The sequence below is a fragment of the Dipteris shenzhenensis genome, chromosome 21 (assembly GCF_047967505.1).
Source record: "Dipteris shenzhenensis isolate YYH24624 ecotype China chromosome 21, Dip_SZ_1.0, whole genome shotgun sequence".
Classification (NCBI taxonomy): Eukaryota; Viridiplantae; Streptophyta; class Polypodiopsida; order Gleicheniales; family Dipteridaceae; genus Dipteris; species Dipteris shenzhenensis.
In genome coordinates this window covers 42,691,152-42,717,628 of record NC_141616.1, presented here as the reverse complement: position 1 = coordinate 42,717,628, position 26,477 = coordinate 42,691,152, and the positions used below count along the sequence as shown (strand labels likewise).

The window sequence follows — 26,477 nt, the reverse complement described above, 5'->3', positions numbered from 1 at the left end:
CGAAACATTCTATATTATTGTAAAGCAAGTTGGACATATACAATCCTGTTATCAACTTTTGGCTTAAGCCTTGCTTATTGCATTTGAGAAGAACCCAATTACCTTCCTTGAGGTCAACGGCCCTTTGTCACCGATTTGCGGAGTTCCTCAGACTTTTTTGACCTTGAAGTATTTGTGTACGCACATAATCATAGGTTGATTCTTCTTACAAGGAGCTTGCTTACTGAATCCATCGATCACAGTTCATATCATATCATGTCCCTAAGTAGATTTGGAAAAACCCGTAATGAAATCCATGGCAATATGCTCCCATGGTGCTTCAAGTACTAGTAATGGCTGAAGTAGTCTTTGAGGCTTTTGTCTATTGTACTTAGCGTTTTAATAAATTAAACAAGAAGTAACACGCTAAAAAACATCTCTCATTTGCGGCTGGCAGTAAAAATACCTCTCAAGCTGTACATATATATGTGTATATGTACATATATATATATGTGCGCACACACACACACACACACACACACACACACACACACATTTAATATGCATGTGTGTGTATAGATAGATCGATGTTTTTATATGAAAAACGATCGATGCACACACATACACACTCTCTCTCGCGCTCTCTATACACATACATACATATATACACTCATATGAACGCATATAACAAGTACATACGTACACGTATGTGGGGTGAGCCAACCAGCCCCAAATGGGCCGACCAGCCAGTCTACTGGTTGGCTGGCTGGTTGGGCTCACTTCCACACTCTTTGCTGCCTAGGGAGGGGCACATGGCAGCCTTTCTCTTGATGGGGAGCTCACTTGGTCCACCCCTTTGGGGGCCCTCCTAGGATCCTAACCTAGGCTGAGACAGACCTCGCTAAAAACCTAAGACGGAAACACTAACGCACTTTTCTCCAATGGGTACTAGTGAACAAGGACTTGATTTCTGACTTGACCTAAGGTTGAGAGACTAACCTACGTAGCTCGTGCCTAACTGTCCCTGGACAAGGGCTTACAAAGGGGTTACAACATGCGACAAAAAATCCAGGACGGTGTCCATGTAGCACCATAGCCGGCTCGAAGTAGAGGTTTGGGTTTCCTGTTTTAGCAGCTTTCTTTTACTTGTTTTCAGCTCCTTTCACAGTTCTTTTACAGCTCTTTTAGCTCCATCTCTCTCAGCTTCCATACAGATCTCTCAAGCTCCATATCTCAGATTTTTGTATTCCTTTCATCTCTCTCTGTGTTGCATGCTGGGGGACAGCACAAGCCTCTTCAATAGCCTTGCACAATGGTCCACATCTCGTGTGGGCAATGTGGGTCTTGGTTGAGATTTTGGGTTGCGTATCAAGCTCTCAGTGTCAAAGGGTCATCCTCAGAGTTGCGTCCCTTGCTCTCTAAAGGAGTGTTATTTGTATCTTTTGCAGTTCTCCAAGTAGAAGCAAACTCTTCCCTATTTGGGGAAGGGGGCCTTCAGTGGGTACATGGACCTAATTTGGTGTCGTCTACATTCTTTCTCTAACCCTCATCTCTATATGGTGCATACGCATACGCCTCGCACAAAGGTTTAAACACGTGTGTGTGTGTGTGTGTGTGGGGGGGGAGAGAGAGAGAGAGAGAGAGAGAGAACATGTATAAATATCTTTTTTTAATATCTATGTCTCTATCGATATCTATCTCTATCTCTATCTATCTACGTATGTGTGCATACGTGCGTGCATGAATGTATGTGTGTGTGCGTGGGCGTTCGCATGCCAATGCATGTGCAAATCAACAGGCTTCACATACAATCAAATATATTATACACAGTTACATATCTTCTTCAGGATGGCTTGTCCCAGGGCTAAGTCTGTGGTTTTATGAGTTAAGCTTCCCCTTTTATGTTAGTTTGAGTGACATGGATGGAGGGGGAGAGAGAGAGAGAGAGAGAGAGAGAGAGATGGATTTGGTTTTTAAAAAAGGGGGCGGGGGGGATACACTTGGTGGTTTAGTGATCCTAGCCTTCCCTTTATTTGTCGCTCTCAGTTAGTTACAGATCTTCTTCAGGATGGCTTGTCCCAAGGCTAAGTTTGTGGTTTTAGGAGTTAAGCTTCCCCTTTTATGTTAGTTTGAGTGACACAGATTGGGTGGAGAGAGAGAGAGAGAGAGAGAGAGAGAGAGAGATGGATTTGGTTTTTAAAAAAGGGGGCGGGGGGGATACACTTGGTGGTTTAGTGATCCTAGCCTTCCCTTTATTTGTTGCTTTCAGTCAGTTACATATCTTCTTCAGGATGGCTTGTCCCAAGGCTAAGTTTGTGGTTTTAGGAGTTAAGCTTCCCCTTTTATGTTAGTTTGAGTGACACAGATTGTGTGTTGAGAGAGAGAGAGAGAGAGATTTGCTTTTAAAAAAGGGGTTGGGGGGGATACACTTGGTTGTTTAGTGATCCTAGCCTTAACCTTTATTTGTTGCTTTCAGTTACACGGACTATGGGAGTGGAATGTCGACGTCGGAGGGATCCTGTTATCTGTGTTGCATTACATCCGGGAACTGTGGATACTGATCTGTCAAAACCTTTTTCACGCAATATTCCTCCAGAGAACATGTTCACTCCGGAGGCTTCTGTAGAAAAACTCCTTGGTATCATCGACTCTCTTAAGCTGGAAGATGCAGCCAAGTTTTTTGGTTATGATAGGCAAGAGATTCCATGGTAAGGCACTGACAGTTTAAAAAGGGTTTTTATTCCTTTGGGAAACATATCTAGAATGATTGAGTTGGTGACTTTCTCTGTCATTCACTCGAGAGTTTATCAATACCCCTTCGAAAGGGCCTCTGGAATGTGTAAGTGAGAGTCATTGCTTATTGTTTTATGTTTTCACATTTTCGCTGGTCAGTCAATGGAACACATGCAACTTTGTAAATTTGAATGTTCCCTGTTCGTTCTTATTTTTGAGTTGAAATTTGAGGACCGACTGTACAATATGCATAGAATCTCACCTCAGAAAAGGCTTCAAGAATTTCAACGGAGTGACTTCTGTTCAGCATGTTGATGCAGTGTGCTAAGGTCTCTGGATTAGTCTCTGTATACCTGCCATGTAGTGTCCATTGATGAACTTAAACTTACCTCTGTTTTCTCTTTCACATATGCATGTTTGCCATGTGTGCCGACTGTGCCTATAATTCCCCTGGAATTTCACAGTATTTTCTTATGTAGTTTCATTTGCTTTTTCTCTGACAACTGTTACACATGACAATGTAGAGTGAACCCATAAAATTGTCAGCGCTTTTTTGTGAAAACAGTGTATACAAAATGAGACTTGGTTGTTTAAGTGCTATATTACAATCTATTTTTGTAAATTTTAAAAAGGACAAGCAACACGTTGCGTTTTCCCTTTTGCATCACGTGCAGGGCAATATCGTATCCCTCAAATGAGGAGCTAGTTATGTTTTGGTCGGAAATATTTTGGTTGTCAAGGAGAGTTTTGAATATTCGATTATATGGGTTTTCTCCTTCAAGGGAGCATACATGCACACTTTTATGGTATCGTATGGACACACCTGATGGGTTTGAAACTTCAGTTAATGGATGGGCAGGCAGTTCGTATGCTTAGCAAATTGAGTCTGGAAACTTCATGGATCTTCCACAATTGTACGGAGTATCTCTCTTGTGAATCTGTTCTTGCATCATTGGATTTGCATTCTCAGGTCTGAGAATGTCTGCTGCACTCAAATCTCTCTCTAAAGAAGCTTGTGTGAGTTTCTTCTTAGAGTGTATATGAGCTGGCATTTGGGGAATTGCAGTTGCTAGGTTTGTGGTGGCCACTCGCCGACGCAATCAGTACACGATAAGCATAACAATTTGGTTATATTTGATTTTCACCATTCCCAACAGTAAGGATGTTACTTCTGCACTAGGCAAACTTTTCTGTGAAAACCAGACGGCTTGTCAAATTTGCAATGTTTTGGGTTATTTCAAGCGTCTTGTTGGGAGATGAATATAATACCTGTTGAGGATGGCTTGTCAAATTTGCAATGTTTTTGGTCATTTCAAGCGTTTTGTTGGGAGATGACGAATTGGTTTGTGGTGGCCACTCGCCGATGCAACCAGTACACAATAAGCATAACAATTTGGTTATACTTGATTGTCACCATTCCCAACAGTAAGGATGTTACTTCCTGCACTAGGCAAACTTTTTTTGTGAAAACCAGACGGCTTGTCAAATTTGCAATGTTTTGGGTCATTTCAAGCGTTTTGTCAAATTGGAGTGTAGGACACATGTAGCTGACGTGTATTCTTGTTAGCATTGCCTTCCAAGCAGCGCTATACTAACATATCATTTCTTGGCAAGTGGCTCCCTCTTATTTTGATCTCTCACTCACTCCCCCCCCCCCCCCCGCCCCTCTCTCTCTCTCTCTCTCTCTCTCTCTCTCTCTCTCTCTCTCTCACACACACGCACGCACGCATGCAGAGAGTTTGCAAATGGCTTTGCATTATAGCATTCAAACTTCAATGGTTCTACTCACAAGCTTCCATCATATAGGTGTTGCAAATTAATAATCCATTCATGTTGGCCGTCGTTTGCGGTTTTGCGTTTGGCACAACCTAAGGCAATGCCCACGAGTACTTATACTCACTTGTTTTGTAACTTATATGATTAGGATACATCAATTGCTAGGGCCGCATGACTAATGTGGAAAGCAAACTGCTTAGAGAAGCTTTGTAGAATGGCTCATTTTGGTTTTGGTTATTATGCAAGGTTCTAGTATTTGTTAGGACATGTTAACTCAGCTTTTGAACTCTACTAAAAAGGCAAAATGTTATCGCTTTTAGAGGGTACTTGGAGTCTTGCATCTTTTGTTCTCATATACTGTTTCATAAAAATTAGCCATGTGAATGGCATTTGATTTTTTGACAAGTGGTGGCAAGGACCCTCGAGGTTTGTACCATAGGGGAGCCGTTCATTTGCGGTCTCAAAAGGTATTTAAGTGTTTATCCATCGGAGGTCCCTTCTAACTCCAAAGTAGCCACAACTTGTGCCATTCAAGAGCGAGATCTTTAACGTATGTTTTGTCACTTCCATGAGGAGTTAGTGAAGTGAAACTTTAAGCATCCTTGTGAGGGAGGTAGTGGATCGCACATGGAAGGTGAAAAAGAGGGGATTTTGTTCCCTAATAAGCTATCCCAAAGATTGTGTTACACACCAAGGCTCTTTTTCCATAGATGGATACATCCATTTCCAAGCATAGAAAACTTAATACATATCAATAGGAAGGAAGTATTGTAGGTTTTATAAGGAAGCTTGGATGTGAATGATATGTGACTTATGTCCCTCTCTGAAGTGGGGCTTTTTCATACTAGAGATTGAAGAGGAGGATTGGAAGGTCTTTGCCAAAAACCAAGAATTTTGTGAGAGCCATTTGGTGACACGAGAATGGATATGCGCCTTCATGAAATATACCTTCTTGCCCATGTATTAGGTGGGGACTTTTTCATACCAAAGATCGAAGAGAAGGATTAGGTCTTAGCTTTTAAAAGTTTGTGCAAGGAAACACAGTTTGCATGAGACTACATTTTTCCTCTAAACCACATTGTTGAGCACATGACAATGAATATGGAAAGGTTGGTAGACTTTTGAAAGGTGGTTTTCTTGATCCAAGAACCATGGCTTAATGATTGGAACCTTTGGTGGAACAAGTCCATTAAATGGTATGGGCAAAAAGTGAGTGGAAAGTGTACCAATTGGTGGAATTGGGGTTATTCAAGATGCATGTACAACTTAGATTGTGAACACTTGAATTTCGTTTTAGACTGACATTTCAAACAATTCTTGAGGAAGGGATGCTCAAGGCTGACATTGTTATGAGATTTGAAAAGGGGTTGTTTTGGGATTCATTCGTAGTATGTACCCCTTGACATTGAAAAAAGGAAAATTCCTATTAATGAGTTGTGGAGAAAAGAAGAGGGGTAAAGAATATGATGGCAAGGCTAGGATTAAACTAAGGGATAAAGGTGGGAGTGGAGTAGTTTCAATTAAAGAAGAATGGAAGGTAGGGGGCATTAAAGAGGGAGCGATGTGAGATTGGGGGAGGCGGGGAGGGATCACTTATGAAGGGAAAAGAGGAAGGGATGTGCGAAAGGGAGAGGTGGAGGGACCATTTATAATATTATGGTTATCATTAGAGATGCTATACTACTCCATACTACTCCTATAGCTTAGTGTTAGAGCTCACGCGTGTGAAATACAAGATTATGGGTGAGCTTTTATGTGATTCTCACATCTTGAATTTCACCATAGAATCTTGCACCACAAATCCATGTGTCAGGTAGGTGACTTACCCTTATTGCCACCTAGTACATTTGGTTGTGGGAGGGTTGAAAAAATTGAGGAGACTGTCAACTATTTAATAGCCTAGTAGAGGTGTATTTACGTGGATGCTTCATCGAGTTCAACATATGTTGTGACTAGTTATTCGGGGACTACAAGAAATGAGTTATCCTCTTCTATTTAACGGCAAGATATATTCACACCAATAGTGTGATAACTCAGTGGTTGCCCATCATCACTTTCTATAGGTTGACCCCTATAGCATCATCTAAGCAGATGGTTATGGGGCCTTCGAACTTTGATTGAGATGAGTAGGCTTACTAGAAGAGCTGAGTTGAATTATACAAGTTAGCCCTTGCATATCCCCTGCTCAACATCAATTGTAGCTCAGTTGGGAGGTGCCAAGGATCTCCGGTACTCGCATGTTAGAGATCTTGTGAATGAGAAAGAGACTTAAGCAAGACACATTGGACGTGACACACTAGATACTATATGAGAATATGCATTATGCTCCACTAAGTGGAACGAGCCCATAAATGGGCTTATATACAAAGGAGTTGATAGGGGGCTACGTGTTGAGATATCGAGCTCCACTCGTGATATGCCAGGGTGATCGTTGTGCATTTATGTCACCGACTTGTCAGCTGCAGATGCAGTTGGTATACCGCCCATGAATAGTAGCTGGATGACAGCTATCCTTATGTACTCTAGTTCGTGGCTCAGTTAGTATGCCACCTTAGTTAGTTGAGTTTGGTTTGAGACCCACATATAGGGTTCTTCTATTTCTTTGTACAAGAGTTCTTTTGGCTTTCACAACTAAGAAGAGGAAAACTGTTTTCAACCTCCACCTTTGTGTGTATTCCCCCATTGTGTATGTGAAAAAGCCGCAAGTGAGACTCCTTCCTTCTCTCCTACTATCTTCACATGGTATCAGAGCCTGGTTCGTGGTAAGGAGCTCAAGAAAGCAAACCAAGTTCGCGGTGTCCTGGTAAGAGGACCAGTGTCGCTTTCTTTTTTCGAGTTTGGGAGCAAATCTTTGCAGGTAGCACAGTCGAAAAGTACGACAGTACATTGTCTCAAATTGAGACGCCCTTCGCGATGTGGCGAGAGGGCAATATATGCTGTAGGATAGGGCCAAGCCTTTGGTGACTTTATTTTTTTGATTCGAGGCCATTTCGGGGCTCGTTTTGGAGGCGGAAGCTCTCCGCAAGCACTGAGAAAAAGGTCCTGTTTTTGCTGTGCGACCACTGCTCTGCAGGTCGGTGAAAAGTTACCGTAGAAATTGCATCGTATGCCGTGCACAGAGATACTGGGAGTTACAGAATCATCCTAATTACCTGTTGATGCAAAATCATCACTAGGAAGTGACTGTGTAGTCAAATATCACTTTTGTCAGTTTTGCAGATTTGCCCGTGTGAGACAGAAGCTGTGTTTTTTGCAGTGACAGAATAATTTGCAATGTTTTGTAATGACGTGTGATTCTCTTTCACAGATTGTCACTGAAAAGCTTGACAAGAACAACTTCCAAGCATGGAAGTTTGGAATGACGAATTTCCTTATGGGAAAAGGCTATTGGGAGTTCATTACAGGAAATAAAGAACCAGTTCTTCCTAATGTTCCCAATCAATAAGAAATGCAAGCATTTAAAGGATGGCATGAGAGAGCCAGAAAAGTTATGTACTGGCTGTCTATCAGTATTTCAGATTCTATGATTGTGCATATTCAGGATGCAAGTACACCAAAGGAGGCATGGGATACTTTGGCAAAAATGTACAGCACAAATACGCAAGCCAGGAAAATGCAGATCAAGCAAAGTTTCACAATGTGCAGAGAGAAAATATGAGCATCAATGACTACCACATGAAGGTGATGATCTACCACAAGAAAATTATAGATGCACTTACTTCCATTGGGTTGCCAGTGGAAGATGATGATCTAGTTTCTGTGACCTTAAATGGTCTAGGAAAGGATTATGCACAGTTCCGGACATCCTTTGCCATCCGTGAAAAATTTCCTGATTTTGAGGAGTTGTTTGCTCTTCTAATTTCTGAAGAGCAGAGAAATGGTGGTGCATCTTCTTCAGGAGGAACTTCAAAAGAAATTATCTTCTACTCAAATGATGGAAGAGGTAGAGACCGAGGTAGAGGAGGCCGATTTGGAGGCCATGGTAGAAATCAGAATATGCAACAAACTCAAGAAAACCAGTCCTTTGGAGGAGGACGTGGTAACTCTAGAGGTAGGGGGAGCCAAAGAAGTCGTGGTGGATGGCAGAGAGGCCAAAATGCAAACAACAATGTTGAATGCTACTATTGTGGTAAAATGGATCATATGGCTAAAGACTGGTATAAAAAGTAGAATGACATCATGAATGGAAAATTGCAGCAAGGGAATTATGCATCTTCTAGTAGACAGGGTGATGACAGAAATGAGCATCTATTTATGGTGGAGCACATGACCAATTCTGTGACAAGTGCAGAAGAAAGCAATGATGTGTGGTATGTTGACTTAGGTGCGTCAAACCACATGACAGGTCATGCAGAATGGATGCAGGATGCAAGGAAAATAGAAAGACCAGGATTTGTGGAGACTGGTGATGATACTGCACATCCTATTGTGCAGATTGGTAAAATTCCTTTGTCTATGTAGGATGGGAAAATCCCAAACATCACCAAGAACCTGGTTTCTGTTGGTCAAATGGTTGACCAGGGCTCAGGTCAGATTTAATCCTCATGGATGCTTTGTTGAGGATATGAAAAATAACGGTCGCTTGATAGCAAAAGGAAAGAAGAAGGGCAGGATGTTTACGTTGGATGCGAACATGCTTGAATTGAGTGCAGCAATGTTTGCACATGGGACTGGTCTAGTTGCAGATATTGATATCTGGCATAAACGCATTAGTCATGTTAATGTACAACGACTTAAATCAATGCAGGCCCAAAATATTGTTGCAGGATTGCCTCAATTCAAGGTTGCAGAAATGCATAAGGTATGTGAAGCCTGTCAATTTGGAAAACGGGCAAGGAAACCATTTCCTAGACATGTTCAAGAGAGTAAGAAGCCATTGGAATTAATCCACTCTGATGTGTGGACTACTAAAGCTGTATCTATTGGAGGCTGTCATTATTTTGTCACTTTGATTGATGACTATAGCAGAAAAGTTTGGGTGCATTTTATGAAAAAGAAAAGTGAAGTGTTTGGGCATTTCAAAGCTTTTAAAGCTATGGTTGAAAAAGAAACAGGCCTGTAAATAAAATGCCTAAGGTCAGATGGAGGGGGAGAGTACCTCTCAAATGAGTTTGCAAGGTTCTTGCAGGAGCATGGCATAAAGCAGCAATATTCATGCAGTCATACCCCACAGCAAAATGGACTTGCAGAAAGGAAAAACAGGCAAATTGGAGAGGTATCTCGAGCCATGCTAAATGAAAAAGACCTACCAGATTATTATTGGGATGAAGCAGTTGCTACAGCACTTTACATAATGAACAGGACTCCCACTGCAGCAATACATGGCATGACACCAGAGGAGATCTATACTGGTAGGAAACTAGATATTTCTCATTTGAAAATTTTTGGTTGCATTGCCTATGTTCATGTGCCAGATGAGTTGAGGTTCAAGTTGGATCCAAAGGCTGAGAAGTGCATCCTTATTGGTTATTCTCTGCAGCAGAAAGGGTATAGTCGTAAGTTTACAGTAAGCAGAGATGTTTTTGATGAGATGAGCAACTGGTATAAACTAGTAAATGTGATTGATGATGTAGATGCACAAAATTGTAATGTTGCACAGAATTCACATCAGTAATCACAAAATATTAGTGGACCTGCAGTGTCCTCTAGCAGTGGTTCACATACTTCGCCATGGACATGTTGATTGAGATCAGGAGAATCTCCTCAAAGCAATGCAGATAGTGGTATACAGATATCACAAAAAGGAAAAGGGAAGGTAGATCAGCCCATGTTTAACATGAATGTAGGTCACTCCTATGTGGATGGTGAATCCAGTGGCTTAGAACAGAGCATTGATGATGAGTTGGGTATTCCTTCTATTGTTATACCTAGAGTAAGGAAGACCAGGGATGTTTTGAGAGCACCTGGAAGTGAGCCTATTTTGCACAGGTCTACTAGAGCTAGGTATCTTGTGGATAGGCTAAAATATGATGGATTTACAGCCATTCACTATGCCTATATGGTCAAAGTGATACAGGAACCAGAACCCACTTCTTTTGAGCAAGCCATGGGAAAAGAAAAATGGGAGAAAGCCATGGATGAAGAAATGGATGCCTTGGAAGCAAATGCTACATGGGAATTGGTGCCTTTGCCTAAAGACAAGAATGCAATTGGCTGTAAGTGGGTTTATAAGGTGAAGCACAATGCAGATGGTTCTGTGAACAGATACAAGGCAAGATTAGTTGTCAAGGGGTATGCACAGACATATGGCATTGATTATGAAGAAACATTCAGCCCGCTTGCAAGGATGGCAACTGTAAGAGCAGTCATTGCTATGGCTGCATCAAAGGGATGGCTTTTACATCAGATGGATGTAAAGAATGCCTTCTTGCATGGTGATTTCCAAGAAGAGGTCTTTATGGAGCAGCCACCAAGTTATGTTCATGCTGCTCATCTTGAGTTTGTTTGCAGGTTGAAGAAAGCCTTGTATGGCTTGAAGCAAGCACCTAGAGCATGGTCTGACAAGATAGGACAGTATCTTGTCACTATTGGCTTTCAGATTTCCAAGGCAGATTTCTCACTTTATGTGAGAAAAACAGAGAAAGGTATTATGCTGCTTGTCATTTATGTTGATGATTTGATCATCACAGGTGATAGTGATGAAGATATCCTTCATGTGAAAATGCTATTGAAGTAGAAGTTTGAGATGAAGGATTTGGGAGAGCTGCGTTATTTCTTGGGCATTGAGGTGATTAGATCACCAAGTGGGATACGGCTCTTGCAGAGGCAGTATGGATTGGACATGCTATCCAAATATGGGATGACAGGCTGTAAGCCCATTTCAGTTCCTTTGGAGCAGAATGTGAAGCTGAGCACAAATGCAGGTGAGCTTCTGGAAGACCCTACTATGTACAGACGCATAGTAGAAAGTTTGATTTATATGACTATTACCAAGCTAGATTTGAGCTATGCTGTTGGATTGGTAAGTCAGTTTATGTAGGCTCCAAGGAAACCGCATTTGGATGCGACTAGACTCATACTCAGGTATGTGAAGTCCACATTGCAGTATGGACTATTTTATGAGGCTGGGGTTCAAATACAGTTGCATGGATACACTGATGCTAATTGGGCTGGTAGTATTTCAGATAGACGATCTACCAGTGGATATGTGTTCTCTTTTGGGAGTGCTGCAGTCACTTGGAGCAGCAAGAAACAACCTATAGTTGCCTTGTCAAGCAGATAGGCTGAGTACAGGGGTGCAGCAATGGCTGCATGTGAGGTAGCTTGGTTGCATAAGCTATTTTATGATATGCATCAGTCTACAGATGGGCTAGTTGTCATTTATTGTGACAACATGAGCAGTATACACTTGGCAAATAATCCAGTCTATCATACTAGAACAAAGCACATTGAGGTACATTATCACTAAGTGCGGGAGAAGGCTTTACTAGGTCTTATTGATCTAGTTTATGTCAGCACAGAGGATCAGGTAGCTAACATATTCACGAAGGTATTCGGCATAGAGAAGTTGCACAAGTTCAGAGACCTGCTTGGTGTGTAGGAATTGGGATTGAGCTTGAGTGGGAGTGTTGAGATATCGAGCTCCACTCGTGATATGCTAGGGTGACCGTTGTGCATTTATGTCACCGACTTGTTAGCTACTGATGCGGTTGGTATACCGCCCATGAATAATAGCTGGATGACAACTATTCTTATGTACTCTAGTTCGTGGCTCAGTTAGTATGCCACCTTAGTTAGCTGAGTTTGGTTTGAGACCCACATATAGGGTTCTTCTATTTCTTTGTACAAGAGTTCTTTTGGCTTTCACAACTAAGAAGAGGAAAACTGTTTTCAGCCTCCACCTTTGTGTATATTCCCCCATTGTGTATGTGAGAAAGCCGCAAGTGAGACTCCTTCCTTCTCTCCCACTATCCTCATACTATGAACCCTACACCCTCTTAAATTGTATGAGGATTACCAAAAAGCGAGCAAGGAAAAGTGAGCGAACCAAAAAAAGCGAGCAAGAAAAAGTGAGTGAGCAAAAAAAAATAACCAAAACAAAACAATAATAGATTGACAAATACTTATTTTAGCAATTATCTAAGTTCTTCAAAAGTCCATCAGAGAGTTGGACCTATGTTATTGCCAAGGCATCATTAGTAAAGATACATCCTATCTTTGCTCACTTTTACTCATTCGATTTTTTGTAATCCTCCATAATCAAGTTCTCTCTTGCCACTAACATAAGTAACATCACCAATGAAATCTTCCACATAAGTCAAAAGTTTCCTAGGACTCCTTAAATGGAATAGTCCACATTACATGCATGTGCCTTGGTTTTTGAAACTTTATTCACTCTTGAAACAAAACCCATGTTTTTTTGTTTGCAAAAAAACCCTCCATAATGAATCACTCTTACATCCCACCAATCCAATAAAATCTAAAGAGTAAGTACATTCCTTTCTTTAAAATGAATTAAATTCCAAAACAAATCAATTTTCGCTTATAGAAATCAATGGTAGAATCCAAAATAGACAACATATTGGCATTGTCCCTATTAGGTAAACTTTCCTCTAGATCCGATGTAAGAAATCGACTAATTATTTATTCAATTCACATTTTGATGCATGAATTTTTAATAAATGGTGCAAAAGGTCATGATAATCATCTAAATCATGCCTTGCCATTCGTTTTGATATGTAACATGACCCCGTTTGGATTTGTAAATCAAAAGATACAGGATGTCAAAATTCTCATCTTTTGGCCCAAAATATGATAATTTTGGATGCCAAAATTCGCGCTCCCTCTTTTGGCCCAAAATATGATAATTTTGGATGCTAAAATTATCATGTTTTGTATCTTTTGAATTAACAATCCAAACGGGGTCATGTTACATATCAAAACAAATGGCAAGGCATGATTTAGATGATTATCATGAACTTTTTGCACCATTTAGAAAAAAATCATCCATCAAAATGTGAATTTAATGGAATTTTAGCCAGTTTCTTGCACTAGATTTAGACCAAGGCCATTCATAATAACATGCTATAATCATGTTCGATGTTGAAGTTTTTATTGAATGATGCACTTAAAATATATACTACTTGTTGGTAGCTAAATTATTTCTATGCAAGCTCATCTAATAACACCATCACTATTGTAGACTTACAAGCTTATGTTATAGTCATCTTCAAAATTATGGTGATATGATTAAGCTTTATTAACATTCAATACATACATATAGTGAGGTTATGTTTTTCTCAAGTGATGCACTTCAACTATATAGTACCTATTATTAATAGCCAAAGTATTTCTATTTAAGCTCATCTCATAGAATATAGAACACTATTACTAATGTGCACTTGCAATATTATGTTATAATTATGTTCAATGTTGAGGAAGCACTATAAGTCTTTATTAATGATAAGTACATACATACAATGAGATTATGTGTTGGTAGCCCAACCATTTCTGCTTTGCTCTCTTTTTCTCACTCGCTTATTTGGTCCCGCTCGCTCGACATCGCTCGCTTGATCAACTGCCTCAAATTGTATTTTATGGATGAGAGTGGAGAGCAAAACCAAAAAATATGACAAGTTGAAATAAAGGCTAAAAATTGAAAATCACCATGCTGTTATGAGTACAAGTTGAAATTGGAAAATCGCCATACTACTGCTAAGCTAAATCAAGAAACTCTATCACATTTTCTCTCCCTCTTAAGTTGTAAGAGATTTTGGAAGATCCAAAATTGAGGTTTGAAGTAAGAAAACTTCTCTAATCTCAAGGACTTTGTGAAGTTATTTGCCACCTGCCCTGTTCTAGGACAACAGAGTAGGTCAACTTCTTTGGAAAGTAATTTTTCTTTGATAAAGTGATAATGCACCTCAATATGCTTGGTATGGGCATGAAACATGGGTTTCTTATGCCAAATGTAGCCTTCTCATGTTATCAAGCTTCCTTGCCACTTGAAAGCTCGGCTTGGTGTACCTTCCTTGGTTTCCTAGGTGTAGCTTTCTTGGTTTCTGCATAAATTGGTTAAGAACACTGACTTCATAATTGGGATCCATCTCGCTGGTTGTTAGATTTATGAGGCTTCTTATAAACTATCTATATAGCTAAAAATTTGTATTTTAGTGGAGCTAAGAGCATGTGCTAAACAACCAAAATGATTTACTTCGAGTTGAAAGGTTGTTGAAGACTACTCACTCCTCTTCTTCACTTGCACCATCGGGATGGGGATAAGTTTCTTTCCATGGGAGTGTCATAGGATGGCACTTGCCCACTGTCTAATACTAACAAAATAGTTTCTTACATACTTGGACTGAGTTAGATTAATAGACCTCCAAATTTTTAGTTTAAGAAAATAATTTAACTAACCCAAATCTTTCATTGAAATTTTGGATCTCTTGGCTTCACCATCAGTAAGCAACTATCCATAAGAACATATAATAAATAAATCATTTACATACATGATAATTACTATAATACTCCTTCTCATTTGAAGGATGTAGATGATAATTACTAAAATACTCCTTCCCGTTTATAATTTCTTCTACCGAGGCAGAGTACAAATTTGCATGCTTTGCTTCTTGCGAGGCAGTGTGGTTGAGGAGGATTTTGGGGGACATGGGTACAGTGCAGAACAAGCCTACACAGTTATCATGTGACAATCAGAGTTGCATGGCGATTGCAAAGAACCCGGTGTTCCACACTCGCACAAAACACATTGAGATTCAATATCACTTTGTACGTGAGCTCATCATGGATGGAGAGGTCGACTTGGTGTACTGTCTAACTACAAAGAATGATGTAGACATCTTCACGAAGGCTCTTGGAAGAGACTTGCTGGAGAGGCATCTTCATCGACTTGGCATTGGGCCAACAAAGTAAGTTCACTTGCAGGTGGACATTGAGGGGGGGTGTTAGATATCAATGCTCCACTCTTGTGTAACTACGCGGGAACCAGCTAACTCTACTTGTAAGCCCCCATATGAGGAGAAGGCATTTGAGTAGCTCAGTTATTCGGTAGGTCTTGGTTTGGACACCAGATGGGGGCCATGTGTGGCCTGATGGTTAGACAGCTTCAGATAGAGTTGGCACACCGCCAACTAGGCTACATGCAAGTGCGGGAAGGCATCCCTTGACTGACCACACTGAGGGTAGATGGAGCATTTCCCAGGGCAGCCCACTCTCGGGTTGCGGGGCCCATTTGGAGCCTCAGGTGATCCCGGATGGCTCTGGGCCGAATGGGTACCGTAGGTTAGTTGCTCTATTTTGTGCACTGGTTCTATCGTATGGTTGGTGGCCTATTTTGAGGCTGACCTCCAGTCGACCATTTTGGGTGGACTGGGTCGCGGTCACCCAATTGAGCCTAATCGACTATGACTGGTGGCTATATAAGAGCAAGCCCGTGAAGCCCATTTCATCACTGGCTACAGCAACCCTGATTCCTCAGCATCCATTCCTCAGCATCCAGCCTCCATCTTCTATTGTTTCCAGCACGCAATCGAAGCTTCTTTCATAGGAGCGCACGGTTGGGAGGCAGCACCATCTATTGTATCAATTCTACAGTAATCAAAATTTTGATTCTCCATATTATCTTGTTTTCTCTCTTGCATACGAGATCCTGTTATCTGTTGAGCACAAACGTATTATTTTCTTACAATATGGTCTAGGGCCACGAAATATCCTTCATCAAGCTAAACAAATGGTAGAGCAAGGGAATCAACATGGTTATGATGGTCCGGCTAAGGTCAATAAAGTGGACCTTGCCAACAAAGGCAAAGATGATATTAGATCGGTTTGGCAGAGTACTCAATGAATCCAAAGTATGCGATGATTGTAAGGAAAGAGATATAGAGAAGGGAAGAGATATAGAAGTTAATCAATGCAGGATTAATCTACGAGATTGAGCATACAGAGAGGGTATCCCCCTTTGTTATAGTGCTAGAAAAGAATGGTAAGATCAGAGTGCATGGATGTCAAAAAGATAAATGCCGCTACTCAAAAGGACCACTACCTCTTGCCCTTTACGGACCATGTTCTAGAGAGAGTCATTAGAAAGGAGGTTTATAGATTCCTAGACAGATTCTCTGGATATAAGCAAGAGTCCATAGTGCCAGAGGATCAACACAAAACCATATTTGCCATGGAATGGGGAGTTTAAGCTTCCAAGGTGACGCTCTTCGAACTCACCAATGCTCCTGCATCAGTCCAAAGACTAATGATCATGCCTTTTAAAAAATGTTTGAGGAAATTCTAGAGGTATTTCTAAATAATTTGTGTGCATTCCAAGTGGGATGACCACCTTAAGTACCCATGACTCATTTTAAAAAGGTGTTGCCATGAACAAGTAATCATTGAAATAACTTGTGTGTTGGGTAGTTAACTATCAAATTGTGTGTTGGGTAGTTAACTATCAAATTGTGTGTTGGGTAATCATTGAAATAACTTGTGTGTTGGGTAGTTAACTATCAAATTGATTGGCGAGAATGCACCACAACATTAACAAACGATGGTCGCACCTCAATCATTTGAATTGGTATATAGACATTGGGCCCAGTGTTTCTTGTGATCTATAAGACTAGCACCTTAGAGCATCAAGAAGTCCCTCAAGTCTATGCAGACCTTCAAGCTGTACTACTACCAATCACAAATTTTGCCCAACCTACGTGATTCAACACTAATGAGTTGATAACATTGTTCGTCCATAATTAAGGTGCAACTCTCCACTTTCTTCATAGGTGCACTCAACAAGTATGTGTCTTGGAAAGGAGGCAGGTACATCAAATCACAGTACTCTTGATTTCATTGTTCACACATTGAGCCTAGGTGAGAATTAGTACTCTGCCATGTAGGTGAAAATAGAAGGTCTCCAAGTGCAGTCTGCCCTTAGGTGAAAATAGTAGCCTTCCACCAACTTGTGGTTTGCTCTATGGATGTTAGTTCAACATAAGTCCAATTAGGGGATCAGGGTCCATGAATTTGCAAAATTTACATTCCCAAGGTCCCTAGGTCATAAGCGCACATTTGCACAACTATAATGTCCATACTTCAATGTTGTAGTGTCAGCGTAACTCCACATGCACTTCGTTATAATGTCCATGTCAGTTGACTTCCAGAATAGGTCACAAAGTCAATTTGTTGCTTTAAGGCTAACTCAGTGAGACTGCTAATGCCTCAGTTCATTGCGATAAGCCTAATGCAACGACTCTACACCCACTATGCCAATAACATTGACCTCCTGTTGCTATATAATACCAGTCATGCTTTAGTGCTAACGCGACCACTCCATAACATGACAACTTCCATTTAAGGTTAATGTTGTCCTACTATGCTAATAATGCCGACTTGTTGCACCAATAACTCTGATAATGCTAGTTGCTTTGCTAATAACACTAGTCGCTACATTAGGGTTGACTAGCTGTGTTACTAGAGCCACTATATAAGGTGAGTCTCATTTTGCAAATCCTCACTTGGCATTGTACTGAAACTCTACCAAATTTTTACTGAATTTCAATAGCATCGATGCACACTCAAAAGTCACTCCCACTCGCACTCTCACTTATGTCATCATCCTCTTCATCCTCCATCAGTGCCAAGGGCCTCTTCTCTACTGACAAAATTCATCCTAGCAATGAGGCCTCTTTTGCCTTCCCACTACCAATCCTTCTACTTCCTGCACATTCTCCGTTCCACTTTCATTCCAAATGGAGCTCGAGGCTCCACACAACAAGCTACCAATGAGCCCAAGCCTTTTGCACAGCAATCCACCAATAGACCACTCAAGAAATAGAGGATTATAGATATATAAGATGTCCAAAATTACTCTGAACATAACATGCAAGTTGCACACTTCTCTCCGCTCATACCCAAGTGGTTGGAGTAAATACAGGGTTTTTTTATCCATTCTCAATTCAAGTGTAATGCAAAGCACTCCAAGACTCGAAAGTTATTCCATATATTCAGGCAATGGGCCTTCATACAGTAGTGGATATATTCCCCTGCCACTTAAACCTACAACAAGTGGTTGACTTGTGACAGGTACAACTCTTTCGTGTCCACTAGGTGGCTCCATGCAAATGGTGAATATCATTTTTACCATATTACATTAAAAATGAGTCCGCCTGATATATGGGCTACCTCATGTTTCCAAGCCTTATGCAACACTAAGATGCATGGATGAATGGCTCGCAAGTCTAGTTGACTACAACACAAAGCCTTGCAATGTCAAGAAGAGTCTCTATGGCTTAAAGAAAGTACCCAAAAGTTGGTACAATAGAGTTGATAAATATTTTGCTAATCTGGGATACATAAAGTCCAATGCAGATCATACTCTCTACTACAAAGTTCAAGGGGAAGACATTACTATTCCACTTTTGTATGTAGATGATTTGATTATGATAGGAATCAATGATAGCTTCGTCAAAAAGCTAAAACAAGACTTATTTGTAGAGTTTCACATGAAAGATCTTGGACTTATGCACTATTGTCTTGGTATTGAGTTCTGGAGAGATTCAGACAGCACCTTCATGAGTCAGCTAAAATATGTTGATAGTCTCCTGAAGAAGTTTCATATGGGAGATTGCAAGATTGTAGTCACTCCCATGGAACAGAGTTTGAAACTTACTAAAGATTCAAAAAAGCCTATAGTCAATGATAGATACTATCGGTAGCTCATCGGATCTCTTATATATCTGACTCTATCACACGGCTAGATATTTGTTATGCAATAAGCTCACTAGCATAGTTTATGGCAAATCCAAAAGAGTGTCAGTGGAACGTAGCCAAAAGAGTCTTGAGATACATCAGAGGTACAAGACAGTTTGGAATATAATATAGATGAAGTCATCCAAGGTTGCATGGATACTGTGACAATGACTATGTTGGAGATCATGAGACTAGGAGATCCACATAGGGGTATGCATTTTTCCTTGGTCAAGGTGAAATATCATGGTTGTTAAACCCTAACCCTAAATGGGTTTGTATATATTCTATATTTTCAACTTAATCTAGTGCACAGTTAGTCATTTGTGGTGTGCTCTCTAGTTGTGACCTCTCTCCTCATCTCCCCTCTTCTCCTCTCCCCTCTTCATATTTTGTCATGGTATCAGAGCATGGTTCTACCTTCTGCTGAGGCACCATCCTACTTGTGAGAGAGAGTGATAGATTGAGATTGATTGAGAGCGATTGAGTGTGCATTTCATTCTCTTCTGTTGAGAGAAAATTTTGTCCATTCATTTTATCCTTGAGAGAGAGATATTCTCTTATTCATCATTTGAGAGTTCTCTTGCATTGAGAGTGAGTGTGAGTCTCCATTCTTCCGGTGTATTCAGAGAGATTCTATTTTGGAGAGGTTGTAAGTCCTATAGCTCCATCTTGGTTGCTTAAGGACTCCTACGACCTATCTATAGCATCAAGGTAGACTACAAAGAGAGTCATACAAGGCTCTCAGACTTAGAAGCTACAAAGCTTCTATCAACAGCTACATGACTGGCAGCTTTGACTCAATTGGCAAAAGAAAATGGTCTCTAATGCTATAGACTAAAAGCAATCGTGACACCCACATAGGCATTTAATCGGTTGTGAGCTTCGACTTTTGTAGCAAGTCAAGCAACCAACAACACTACAAAGGTGACCTACGAAGGTCCACAACTTTAAACAGCATATCTGCAGTGAGGCTTCCAACTGTTTCTTTGTCTTCAACTGAAGCAAAATATAGAGCACTCACTACAGATGCATGTGAGGCTATATGGCTTAGAAGACTATTGTCAAAAATAGATACTTTGATGAATCAAAGCCAACAACAATATACTCTGATAATCAATCGGCTCAAGCATTGACCAAGAATCCATTATATCACTCTAGGACCACACTCTAGGACCAAGCACATTTGTCAAAGAGCACTTCATCAGAGAAAGAGTGTTGCTTGGTGACATCACACTGTAGCATTGTGATAGAGCAAAGAGAATTTTGTAGACATCTTTACCAAACCACTTAGAAAAGACCTTTTCAAGAAGCACCCACAAGCTCTTGGTTTGATGTAGAGGAAGGACATTCCCATTAAATGGGTGTGATGGAATGTGATGCTCAATCCTTCGATTCCCTAGAATCATCACCTTGAGGGAAGGCCTACTTCATGATATTGATCTTGAGGGAAGGTGTTGAGAGATTACGATCAACATCATGTGATTACATGTGCATAGCACTAACACATATATATTGCTATAAAGGGAAGGGTTAGATGCCCTAACGCTAACCCTAAAAGGGTTTGTATATATTCTGAATTTTCAACTAAATCTAATGTACAATTAGTACTTTGTGGTGTGGTGGTCTCTAGCTATGCCCTCTCTCCTCTTCTCCACTCTTTTCCTCTCCCTCCATATTTTGTCAACCTAGTGATCTGAAAAGAAGGCAGACTTGTTTGCCAACAAGTAATGCCTAAACTTTTTTATAGCATACACCATGACAATGCCTTCTCGCTTAGTTGTGGCATAGTCTATTTCTACTCCATTAAGTTGGTGGCTTGCAAAATATATCAGCTAATCCAACATGTACCCTACTGCAAACTTAGGGGCATCAATGTGGATGTGAAATATCAAGTCCCATTTTTGTGCTTGCAAGATCGGGGCTAAAGCCAGAACAAGCTTGAGGGTTTCATAGGAGATTTGGTATTCCTCCGTCCAATGGAAAATGATCAACAACTTATACAAAGGGTGATCATTCTCAGCATAGTTATAGATAAAAATGTATGATAGTAGCCTATATGCCCAGTAAATCATTATACACCCTTCGCATTAGTGGGGGGAGGTAGCTCCAAAATGAGTTTGATTTTGTTATAATCCATGGAGATCCCATTCTTGGACACAACCTATCCGAGTATAACCCCATGTTTAAGCTCATCCCTACATCCATGGGGATACCCCCTACGTCCTATCCCATCGACATGTGGCACTACCTATGCCGCCGATCAATGCATTAGGCACTATCCCACCACTCGTTTCTATATAGTATCCTGTCGACCGGTGCATTAATCTATCCCTATGACTGTTGCCATAGTGCTATCCCTATGACCATGGGGATACCTCTGGGGTCGTCTAGAATAAAAATTACAAAACTACAGTTTAGCCTGAGTCTCATACATGCACTTGCAGTCTGGGAGAGTTTTATCCAAGGATCCCATGCTTGAAGATAGTGCTTCAAGCTATGCTTAGCCCACCTTTTGCCCTAGCTAGGGATCAGTCTGATTTGGAAGCTTAATTCCTAGCTCCCACTCCGTAATAGGGGGATGCATCTAGCTTCAACGAGACGGAGAGCTTGGACGAAGTATGCAAGACCCCTTGGGTCCAAGGGATTTTGAATCCCCCTTCACTAGTATGGCCTCTCCCAAATCTCCCGCTCCTTCTGTAGCATCCAGGTTAAGAGGTACATTCTCCAACATGTTTGGACATTTAGGCCAAACAGAGTCGGTAGACATGGAGAACCCCTTCGTCGACATGTTAGTAGGAAGGGAAGGTCAGCAACAACTAGCTCTTGAAATGCAGACAGGGATTGAAACCACCTTTGTGGACCCAGGACCCTCCTCCTTCGCAAGGCACCCTCAATGGGAATGCATGGATGAGGGACTTTCGAGGACAAGACCCCAATCGAGGAGATGCGAGAGGCTCTCAAGGAGGGGTGTCTTAGGAACCCCCAACCATCCCTGTGCCACTGACTTTTGTCAACTATGTTGCTCCACAAGTTCCACCCTATCGCCTAATGTATGGAACCTCCATGCCCATGCCCCACTGCCTCCAGGAGTCGGACCGTTTTCACCTGTAACTTTTGCTCCAATGAATGTAGGCCTTGGCGCACCTCAAGGAGCCCCAACATGTAGGTAATGGGGGTAACTTATAGGGTTTTTTTGATAACATGCATGGATTAGAGAATGAAAACTTCATTTTTGAGCTTGTGGTTTTAGCACGGCCTTCTACAAGATCATTTCCTTCACATAATGAGGGTTTTCTTATTAGTCCCCTTCCCCTTCCCCTTTTCCTTTCTTGACAAGCTTGAGAATAAGCAGATTACCATTGTGGCTAGACTAGATTACAAAAAAAAGGATGGAGTTGAGTGCCTGGCCACAATTTTTGAACCACAGGAACAAAATATAATAAGAATATTCAATGTTTACAAAAACCCAAAAACTCAACCAGAAAACATTATAGAATGCTTGCAATATTTACACAATAAGCACAAAAAAGAAACAATAACATACATCATCGGAGACTTCAACATTGACTACTACAAACAAACTAGCCACCTTAAAAAAATACAATTTATGATTCAAATACATATGACACAATTGATAACTTTGGCAACAACTATATACGGATCCACTATAGACCATATTTGGACGAATAAGAACATACAAAATATAATGTATGAAACAAACTTTGCCTACTGGACAGATCACTCCATTATTTACACAACGCTTTGATAAACGCATGAGGGCAAGCCTAGTGAATATAATTCACCTTCTTGTAATTGGTCGGTTTGGATGGCGTCTTCTTCTTCAGCAATTGGTGTTCCTTTACAATGAAATTCATGTTGGCACACACCATGGGTGTGTCCTCCTTCAGCGAAATCGATGGCTTGCTTTGTATATTGTGCAAAGGGGAATCTTTCATGAGCAAGGAAAGCATTTCACTCCATTTCGATTTGCATGGTGAAAATATAGGAGTTTGCAGCGAGATGCATGGAGGAGGTTTTAGTAAGTGGTAGGAGATTACATCCTGTATTTCATTCATGAATTTGCAGGATTTGGTGGCTTGGTGAGTGCAGGCATTCTACCCACAGGGGCTTTGCATGAATCAAACACTGTCTTAGTTTCACGTCTATATTCTCAGCTTCGGGTTGCAAAGGTTAGTTTTTCCAATCTGTAGCTCAGAGTAGTAGTTGAGCCAATCTTGTTCACTAGTCTGATTTTTTAGCTCGAGTTCCTTTCCCACTTCACCCATAGTGGCTATAAGCTCAAACTTGCACCCAATTCATTCCTTCTGGACTCGATTCGTTTTGCACCAAATTCATTCTGTTTTCAATTTGCTTAGTTTTGTAGGTGGTGTGACTTCCATGGATGAGTTTCTCATAAAAATTTCCCGATAGTTTATAGGAACAAGCAAAACCGCCAATACGTCCTCACCACTTTCACGTCTTCGCTCTACGTTGAGGGCCTGATCGCCTCTTTCTTTGCATTCATCATCACCCAAAAATTTGGAAGAAAACCTTCCATGGTCTTCAGCTGGGTGAGCTTCCTCATCGTGCGGCTCTCAAAGGTCTTGCCAAGGACATCGCCATGCTTGTCATAAGGGGCATCTTACCTGCAAATCAGGTGTTTCTTTCTCCATCTTTGCCCTTTCACTAGGGTGCAACAACTATCACCTTTTTTTTGCTTTCATAGGCTGTGCCCATATAGTTGTCAACATAGATGGCTCCTGCAAAGATTCACGATTCTCTCAACATCATCTTTTAGTTGGCTATTACCTTTGGCATTCTCATCAACTATAGAACTCGCAAGATAGTTCCATTGGGCTAGAGACTCTCTCTTGGTATGGGCAATTGTCATCACCATTGGCTCAACTCTTCTTTCTGACATGCCCAACTGCATGATTGAGAGAGAGGACTACCAAAGAGGGTGCTCCATGCTAGAAAGGATCTGTGGGACAATGGATGCACAATTAGAGTTCCACCATATTGTCCAAGAAAGCGAGACTGCCAAGACTGGAGCATCCTTGGCGCTACATCTTGCAAAGGAGATCCCCTTTTTCCAGTAGTTGGATCAATCTGGCTAAGATGCATCTCTCTTTAATGTTATCACTGGAGCTGTGAATGTGGTCGCCATTGTTATATCCATAGGAGCCGTGAATAAATAGGTAGCTGGATGCTCTTCTGATCCAATTGTTCATATTTAACGTAAGAATCCACAAACTTCTGGTTGCTCTCGGTGGTGAATCTTGCAAGGTCTTTCAAAGCATCTCACAATTGCTATTGTCCATCTTTCGTTCTCATAACATGATTAATAGGCACTTCAACTTGGTGCTAAAAACAAATGTGGGAAGTGATGGCAATGTTCAGCGAGTGTGCATCAAAGGATCAAGCACTTGCCTGTAGCCCATGACTCGAAACTAGGAAGAGCCAAAAAAGCAACCATGTCTAAGATGGGCCGAGTCTCTTGTATAGGTTACGTTTGGAGATGGAAGGTGATTGAGAACTACCATATTGCTCAAGTATGGGCAAACGTACATTGGGGAGAACATGCATTAAGTAGATTTGGAGGAACTAATTCCAAGGTAGTTCTTCAGTTGAGTGGGGTGGCTCTTATTGTTGTGATTCCTTCCCATCTATGTTTTTCAGGCAGTTGAAGATGCCTAGAGCAACGTCTTGAATTCATACATATTAGAGCAATATATTTGAATTCATACATATTAGTAGTTTAGATCCTTGTCACATTCAAAGATATCTTTTTTTTTTGGGCAGGCCCATTGATTATTATTCACCTTGTTTATGTACCTATTTGTCTACCCCACTTTTCTCGCACGGCTTTAGTCCCACGTTGCACGCCCTTGCGATTGGGTCCGCTCATCTTCTCGCCCTACATTGCAATTGGTGCCCCTGTGCTCCACGCAACCTCAAGCATTCACTGTATGGTATGCATTGTTCATGTGTTTGTCGAATATGCTCTTGCAGTGGAAAGCCTCACCACCTGATATTCCTAACCCTCTGAGCCCATGTGGATTCATCCAAGGAACATGACATTTTAAAGTAGAATGGAGCATAAAGCTTCAATTTGTGTTCTATTGTAATTCAATTATTAGGCAGGTTATAATAACCATCTCTACAGGCTGTGACACCCCCTGGCATAGCTGCCCTTGCTTTGCCTTGTCTTGATATCTCTCTTGAATGCCTACAAACTTCCTCCTTACTAGCATGCAGCTTGCTATGTGAATATGAAATTAATGCAGCCTGCCAAGATAAATGCTAAGTCGATGTGAAAAGAGGTTGCATGCTCTCATGATGATGATGCAAGTACATGTGTTTAGCCAATCAAGCAAAATTTATAAACAAAACTGGTTTGTTTGTTTTTGCATTACTGCGATACCGAGCAAGGTTTCAGAGCGTGGTGTGCACAATTCTAACGGCCAGAGGGGTCTAAAATATTATGTATATTACAAGTTCTAACTGCTTTTATGTATGCTTAGCAATGTTCAAGTCTCGGGTAGCTTTGCCGTCTTCTACTGATTCAATGTCGCATATTTCCTCAAGGCAAAATATCGCCTGTAGATTATTGCATCCATAGCGTTTGCATGGCATCTGATTGTTCTTGTTATAATTAAAAGGGTAGCTAGTTGCCGTGCTTCTTTCCGTGAACAAATGGGAGCCCCTCAGGATAACCAGGTGGCCTCCCAATTTCGCTGGAAAAAATGATGTCAAGGAAATGCCCATTCTTTCTTGGTCAGGTGGACCTATATGTGTGCAAAGGGCTAGAAGAGGACGAGTAAGTCAAAACATCGAGCGACTGTGTTTGAGCGAGCTAGAGTTCGAGCGATGCTTGTGAAGAACTTTGTCTAAACCTATAGTAGCAATAAATTTTTACTAAAAATGGTTGAATCTACATGACACTATTAGCAATTGTTTTCACTTATTTTTACAAAGATAAAACTTACTATTGGATAACTCATAAATCCATGCAAGTCAGCAATCATTCAATGAATACCAAAGGGAAATTTCTTGGCAACATATAAAGAGAAAACCTATCATTTGATAAATAATAAATCCATGCAAGTTTGCAATCATTCAATGGATACAAAAGGGGAAATGTTGCAATGTTTACACCTCGAGGCAGTCACTCAAAATTTTGTAAGGTAGCATATGAGTTGAAGGGGTTTCTTTATTTTGTGGAGTTACATACAAACAACAATAGACCCACCCATGATATGAAGCTCCTCCTAGCAAAACCCATCACAAATAGCTATTTG

The 26,477-nt window shown here is 40.9% G+C and overlaps 1 protein-coding gene across 1 annotated transcript in view; it reads left to right on the top strand.

Annotated features, from left to right (window-relative positions):
* LOC147888878 (uncharacterized) overlaps positions 1-3,118 on the top strand; it is a 53,789-nt gene extending 50,671 nt beyond the window's left edge. The window contains exon 6 of the mRNA XM_087392489.1: positions 2,456-3,118. Within this exon, the coding sequence (XP_087248615.1) occupies positions 2,456-2,691 (236 nt within the window). The 3' untranslated portion in view covers positions 2,692-3,118. The remainder of the gene's footprint in view (positions 1-2,455) is intronic.
* The last annotated feature ends 23,359 nt before the right edge of the window (positions 3,119-26,477 follow it).